This window comes from Kryptolebias marmoratus, linkage group LG16 (assembly GCF_001649575.2).
Source record: "Kryptolebias marmoratus isolate JLee-2015 linkage group LG16, ASM164957v2, whole genome shotgun sequence".
Taxonomy (NCBI): Eukaryota; Metazoa; Chordata; class Actinopteri; order Cyprinodontiformes; family Rivulidae; genus Kryptolebias; species Kryptolebias marmoratus.
In genome coordinates this window covers 887,119-894,690 of record NC_051445.1, presented here as the reverse complement: position 1 = coordinate 894,690, position 7,572 = coordinate 887,119, and the positions used below count along the sequence as shown (strand labels likewise).

The 7,572-nt window shown below is 43.2% G+C and overlaps 1 protein-coding gene across 2 annotated transcripts in view; it reads right to left on the bottom strand.

Moving 5' to 3' along the window:
• gabbr1a (gamma-aminobutyric acid (GABA) B receptor, 1a) overlaps positions 1–7,572 on the bottom strand; it is an 87,321-nt gene that overhangs the window by 29,529 nt on the left and 50,220 nt on the right. For both annotated transcript variants that reach the window (XM_037980305.1, XM_037980304.1), the window contains exons 14-15: positions 7,006–7,069; positions 6,349–6,426 (exon numbers count right to left, since the gene is read on the bottom strand). In XM_037980305.1, the coding sequence (XP_037836233.1) occupies positions 6,349–6,426; positions 7,006–7,069 (142 nt within the window). The remainder of the gene's footprint in view (positions 1–6,348; positions 6,427–7,005; positions 7,070–7,572) is intronic.

The following is a 7,572-nucleotide window of genomic DNA, read 5'->3' as shown; positions in this document are numbered from 1 at the left end:
AGCTGATTGGTTGTTAGCACACAGCTAAAGACCCCAGCTGATTGGTTGTTAGCACACAGCTAAAGACCTGAGCTGATTGGTTGTTAGTTGTTTGATTGACATCTAGTTAAAAGATGTTGATCCCTTTCTGAGTGGAGAATTAAAATAACCAGACTAAATGTTTAGAAAAGCAAAAATCAATTTTTAGATGATTAAATACTTAAGCAGATCTCAAAATCACACTGAATCTCTGCTTAAAGAGCTGCTTAGAGTTTTGAGCAGCTAAAATTTTTCTTTATGTTTCTTTTCTTTTTGTTAAAAGTCTCCACTTGGAGGATTTTTTCCGTTCTGCCCTCAGAGCTGCTGCTGACTGGATGTGTGAAAGTTTTTTCAAGTGGAAACCAAGAAAAAATAAAATTGCCTGCGGAGTTTAGGGGTTAAAGAAACGTGTGAGTGTGTGTATTAAGCACCAAATTATTCATGCTTGTGTAGCTTTACAGCAGAACAGATCCTGAGTGAGGACGCTTCAGAGATGGACAGATGGACAGGGAGTCTCTTTCCTCTCACCGGCCTCTGACTGTCTGCCTGACTTCCCATCTAGCTGTCTGTCTCTTTGTCTGTCTGTCCGTCTGTCCGACTGTCTGTCTCTCTGACCGTCTCTCTCTCTGTCTGTCTCTCTCTGCCTGTGTCTCTCTCTGCCTGTCTCTGCCCACAGATCAGTCTCTCTGTGCATATGTAAATGTGGGCTAAATAAATCCCACACATGTGGATCTCGACTCCAAGCATGAGCGACCATGTTGAAGAGGCCCCGCCCCCCCGAGCGCCGTGGAGCGTTTGAGCATGCATCGAGTGCGACTTGGGTTCATGTTTTTGCTTTTTGCCAGGGTTTGTGTGCATGTCAGAGGGGAAGCAGAGCAGAAGTGTCAGCGCGGCGTGAAGCTGATGTGTCAGATGTCAGAGGGAAGTGTCAGTGTCGTCCCCGCAGGGCACCGAGGCGCCCATCGCACTCTCTTTAGATGCTTGTCACTTCCGTCACGCAGCGAGAGCGTAGCTGGTGGCATCCGGCGGAGATTAGGTTTTTTTAATCGCACACTCCGTTACCTCACACACACTCACTGCCTGAAGTAAGAAAAAAATAACTAATTTTAACGGTTATTTTACTGTAACTAAAACAGATAAACGCACGGAAACTTCATTAGTTCATGATTTTGGCGTTCAGGACAGTCCTTCAGGATTTATAATCATGCTAGCACGCTAATCACACGTGCTACGAGTCAAAACGAGGAGCCAAAAACAACCAGAAGCAGAGGAGGCAAAACAATATGGATGCTTGTTTAAAAGAGAAACCGTGGAGAAATATCTGCCGTCAACTTTATGACTCAGAAAGCTTTACTGCCACCTACTGGACCGGAGGGGAAACTGCAGATTGATTTATTAAAAGCTGTTAAATGTTTGGACGTAAAAATATGAGCAGGTTTCCATCTTCAGTGTCCTGATGAGCATAAAAATCCTGCAGAAGTCTAAAAAATATCCTGCAAACAGTCATTAACACAGATAATTTATATTATTTTCATTTTTTTATTAAGTCCAGGTCAATCCAAACACTTCCAGAAATTTGTCTAAAGCAACAAATTATTACCAGTTTTTACACTAAAGGACCAAACAAATCACAAAAACAAACCAGAAAAACGACAAAAACGTGTTGAAATACACAGTTTTGTTTCCATTAAGCTACTGCTGCCAACATGTGGAGAACCAGTCTTTGTGTTCTGATTATTTTGAGCTCCTAAGCCCAAATGTTTGAAGTGTAATTCACAGAACGAAGCTCAGGACTGTCACTCGTCACGGAAGCCTGAGGGAGATCCAATCAATGTGTCGGCGGCGCTTTTTTACCGTCTCCCTGCAGAATACAACCAGATACGAGTTTCAAACAAACATCACGGCCTCTGACAGACAAGAGAAAAATATTAAAGGCTTTTAAACTCCTCCCGGGGTTCTTGATGACTTTCTGAGACTTTTGAAGACTTGCTGTCATCAAAAACACCTCCGGGTTGGGAGAAGATGAGATGTTTTTGTCCAGAGTGGCAAATAAATTACATTCTGACAGCGTGAAACCCAGCCTCTCCTGACGTGTAGAAATGTACAGTAAACAGTTGAGCAGCTCCGTGTTTAATCAGATATTTGGGTCAGCGAGTTTTTAATCACTTAAAAAACAAAAAAAGAGAGATATGATGTTATAAATCTGACCTGACAGGGCTGTACACTTCTTTAAATCAACAAGGAAGAATAAAAGGGTCAGAATTAAGGCCGCCGAGAGACACCAGAGGTTAGATTTGTGCCAAAACCGGCTACAGATCCGGCCAAAGATAGCCTCCAGTAACTGACAGGCCAGAAATGGGAAACGACGGGGCTCACTGGACCTCAGTGACAACTCCAATCTAACTCAGCTAAATGCTGGATTAGCTTTTGGCTCATCTGGTCACCAGAACACCGGACCTGGCAGCCCAGTGGATGGTGCCGACTAAAATTAGATCGTGTCTCAATGCAGACAGAACAGAATAGATGTGACAAACGCAGAACTGAATCCAGCTGAACTCAGGTTTTAGTCTTCCTGTCATCCGTCCATCATTTATCTGTCCATTAATCCATTCATTCATCTATCCATGTTTATTTGACCATGTGATCCTGTTCAGGGTTGGGGGGATGGATGGACGGGGACACCTTGGACAGGTCAGCTGTCCATCCCTGGGACACATGCTGACACTCACACCTACAGACAGCTCAGAGCTCTTAATGAACCCGACATGTATGTTTCTGCTCTGAGGGGGGAGAACATGGAAACTCTAAACTGCACCAGCATACAGTATATAATAATTCAAAGGCGGGCGATCACGTATACGTGTCTGTGTGCTTGTTTGTCTATTTGTTAGCAAAATATCCCCCGAACCAGTGGCCAAAACTTAAAGTAATCCTTGGATGTAAACTGCACCAACAACTGACAGATGATGAACCTCTGCAAACACAAAAATTGGTAAAATTCTGTCATTTTTACAAACTTTAAGGCGTGTTTGCAGCTGAGAGTCACATCTTTGTTTAAAACTTCACCGTGAAAGGCAGCGGGTGAAAAACTGCAAACATCCAACAATCAGCTGATGTTTTGGTCCGGTTCAGTGAGGTTCTGGTTTCTCAGAGTTTTAGTTTTAATCTGATGGTTTAAAAGTAGAAAAACTTAGCTGTAACTTAACATAACTAACACTTAACTAGTGTGACGGCTGCTGGCTGCTGGTGTTTGTTAAAGAAGCTGAAACTGAGTTAAAGTTGAAACAATTAACAGATTTAAAAAAAACGTTTTTCAACCAAAAACTCATCTCTGTCCTGTAAAGAAGAAGCTGAATGTTTTCACACCTGAGTGGATGAAACAGCTGAAAGTTTGACAGAAAACAGCCTAACGCTGACTCAGCATTCACAACAACTCACCTGTTGGTGAAAAACAGGTGCAACCAAAAGGACGACATATTTCTTGTTGCTGCATACGTTTAAAACTCTGTAATCCTTGGTTTTCAGATGACAGTAACTCTTAAAAATACTGAATTTTGTTCCATCTTGTTGCATTTAAATCTAACTTTTACCTCATTTAAAACCTATTTATCTGTATTTAACATCAAAGAGGAACAGAAATAAAGTTTATCACTAATAATTCTTCCTGTGACTGTAAACAGGAAGCATCAGTATTTATTTGTCGACTGTCCGTTCAGTCGTTTTGTTCGCAGCCTTCAAACCCTCCTCCGTCCTTGATGAAAGAATCGGGACAGGGTGTTGCCATGGAGACCCCGGCTCGGTAACAGTTGCCACAGCGATGTGAAGAAAAGCCGAGCTGAAGTGGTTGTTAGGGATACGGTGCAGAGGGAGGGGAGGGGAGGGGGCGCCTGGTAAACAAGGGGTTAAACTCCGGTGCGAGAAACGAGCTCGACCCCCGACGGGCGCAGAAAAAAAAAACTTCTCCGCCGCTGCCGACAACAAGGTGTCAGGCAGGAGGAGCGGGAAAAACAACAAAATCTGACTTCAAAACAGGAAATGAGAGGACCAATTTCTCCATGGAGGCAATTAATCGTGTTTTATAAACACAAACAAACGCATCTCTAACACTTTGAGACAAACAAGACTTTCGCCTTTCAAATTAAAAGCTGAGCCCTCATGAAGGAATGCATATCGCCCGCCAGAGCTTTAAACCGAGATTATCTCACTGTTCGCCCTCAGAGCGTGTGTTGAGGATCACTCTTAGCTACTACCACACAAATCAGAGTTACAGCTGTTTGAGGGTTAGCTGTGGCAGCCATCTTGAATCGGGTTGATCAGCTGAAAATGTACATCCAGTAATGATTTCCTGAAAGTTTCGTTGACATCAAACCTGGAGGTATTGAGATATTTTGCTAACAAACGGACGCAAACAGCCGAGGCTGACCTGGAATCAGTTGGGCCCCGGCAGACGTTCGGCTCTCTAACGAGCTGAAAGAAAAGCGTGGCGTGTCCGCGGGCCAGCGGGCCGTGAAGGATTGATCAGTGACACAGTTCGTCCAGACACAACTGTGTCACGTCTCCGGGGACGAACCGGACCAGGAAACAACCACAACACGCCTCCTGGTTGTTTGAGGCAAATCAACACTAACAGGTTTTCACGGCCAACTGGAACGCAGGCGGGAGCATTTACAGCCGAGGTTCGGCTCGGTTTGGACTCGAACAGCTAAAATCCTGCAGGTTGAGTTACTCTGAGAGGAAAAGGTTCATTACTGGAGTTTAGCTTCAATAATCCTGTTATCCACACGACTGTTTCCTGTTTGTAGCTTTCTGTACATTATGACCTGTTTATGCATAACTTCAGCTGTTTTAGCTGATTCAGGAGATCAGCTGAATGTTTTATTCTTCTCAAAATATTTCACTTTATTTCTAAATGTTTTCCTATCGAAGGTTAGTTCCCTTCAGTTCTGCTTTTAGTTTTCAGCTGGCCTTTAGCTAGTTGTGGTTTCAGCTACTGTTTTGTTCCATTTAACTTTGAGCTAGCTATATTCTAGTTTTTTGACACATTTAGCTATCCCTTTGCATGTTTTACTTTGGTTAGCATTTTGATACTTTTAGCTTTATTCTTCTTTTAGCTATTCTTTTGGTACTTATAGCTTTTAGCTACCCTGTTGCTACTTTAGCATGACTCTTTTGCTGTCTTTTGCTAATTTAGTTTTTAGCTAACCTTTGCCTGCTTTTAGCTTGTGTTTATCTGCTTTGAGGTTTTAGCTACTCTTAGTTTTTAGCTACCATTCTGTTACATTTAGCACTTTTCTATTTTTAGCTTTTTGCTAATCTTTTGCTACTATTAGATTTTAGGTACCTTTTTGCTACATTTACATTTCAGCTAGCCTTTGCTCTTTTTAGCATTTTGGTATTTTGAGGTTTTAGGCATTTAACCATTTTTTTGCTACCAATCTTTTGCTCCTTTTAGCTTTTAGCTAGTGTTCTGCTTCTTATGGTTTTACCAGGTGAGTTTTAGCTCGTTCAGAGAAGTCCTTCGGCTGTTTCAGCGGTTTGTTTTCCCTCTGAACACAGGGAGGGCTCATAAAACACAACTTTTTGTTCATTACGGTTCTTTAAATTTTTAAAGAGTCCAAACTGCAGCATTTAGTTCCAAAAACAGCCTCTTTTCCTGATTCTCTTTGAAGGCTGCAGGAATTACAGAAAAACGCTTCATGACGGAGGGATGAATTTACTCAAACCTTCCCTGAAATCAGGATCTGCTCAGAGATGTTCGTACGGAGAAGGACTGAGAACGTCCCGCCTCAGAGGACGCCGAGACCAAGACGACATCTGGAGACAGAAACTGCACCTAATGTGGGTCCGGTCCGACATGGCGGTACCGGTCCGGCGCTCCTCCTGACCAGTCTGACCCGGTGGTACCAGTCTGACATGGTGGTACAGGTCCGACACGGTGGTACCAGACTTTATTTAATGTCTGTTTGACTCACGGAGAACTTTTCTGAGGCTGGAGTAACTTTAAGGCCTCGCCGCGCTCAGGGTAACTGTTAGCTAAAACTAAAACTGAGGAAGGAGATTAAACCTCACTTCAAAATGTCCAAACTACCCCTTTAACGCAGGTTGTTTCCCTGCTTTAATAACTGAAATGACAGTAAAGTGTTCAATCTGAATTTCCCAGAATAAAAACAATAAAAACAAACCCGAGGCTCCGGTTGGGGCTCAGAGAAGTTGAAACCTGAAAGCTCGTTTAGGAAGGACAGCACGAGAAAATCAGCTGCTAAAACGATCTCGGCTGCCGAGGTCAGAGGTCAGAGGTCAGAGGTGAGACGAACACAGACATGAACTTACCGATCCAAACATCTTTGTCGTACCAGGTGAGGTGGTTCTGGGAGCTGTCGTAGTAACCGATCTTCCTGTAGCTGCCACCTGGAAGTTTAAAAAGAACATTCTCTGAGAACGAGCAGATAAACATTTATTTATACCAGCGGTGTTTTAGTTAATGGAATCAATGAGAAGAGGATGATGGATGAAACGGAGCATAAAGAGGGACAACAAACCCAAGGGGAGACGAAGGAGAAAAGGACGAGAAATAAAAGCTTATGTAGCAGCGTTGAGCGGGAATACTGATGAGGTCCGGCGTTCAGGGATTCCAGTCAGGTCGGCTCGTTGTGAATGCCAAATTACCTCGACACCGACGCTGGGATTATAAATTTTCATCCTTCAGGACGCCGATGAGAACAGAGGTAGAAAATAATCCTCCACCTTATCTTGCGCGAGGAAACTCATTAAGTCACCGGTGACAAATAGGATGCAATTTCCAGAAACAGCTTTAAAACGAAGACTTGTGCTCAATTAGAGTGAAGCCTTGATTCACCACATTTCTGCATTTGCCTGAGTCGTTCCGAGGCCACAAGAACCACAACAAATGCAAGCTGAAAGCAACCATCGATTTCTTCTTTTGAATGAGTGACATTTGTTGCTCCTTTCAGTGTGGGGGTGTCGTACCTTGCAGCTGCTCGATGAGGGTCATCGCCATCCTGGAGCCCTGCGCGTCAAAAACCACCTGGCCCTGAGACACAAAGAGCAGGAAGTGGCTGTGGATCCGTCTCCTCTAGTTGCTTTTTAAAAACACACAACTGCCAGAATTACAACACTGAGTTTGTTTTATTGTCCTGAAACCGCAGCTGGATCAGGTTGACTTCTGTCCGTCTTAGAACCCCCACATGTGTCTGTCTTACACTTCCTGCAGTTTAAGGTAGGAACTGTCTGACTCAGCTCAGTCAGGTACTAAAGTTAAAGTCAATTATTTCACCTCTTACAAACGTAAATGTCACGATAGTGCTAAATCATCGACTTTTAAACTAACAAACAAATACTGAAGGACAGGCACACACCTGTCCAGACAGAACTTAATCCATGAAAAAACAAGTTTTATTCCACAGATTTGAAGCTTGTAATTCACAAACTTTTCCTGCAAACTTGCTTCAGATTTTAGCTCGGTTAGCAGCCGACAGAAGAAGCTTGCACTGATTTTACTTATTAATAAACGACCCAACAAACTGTCGTTACACT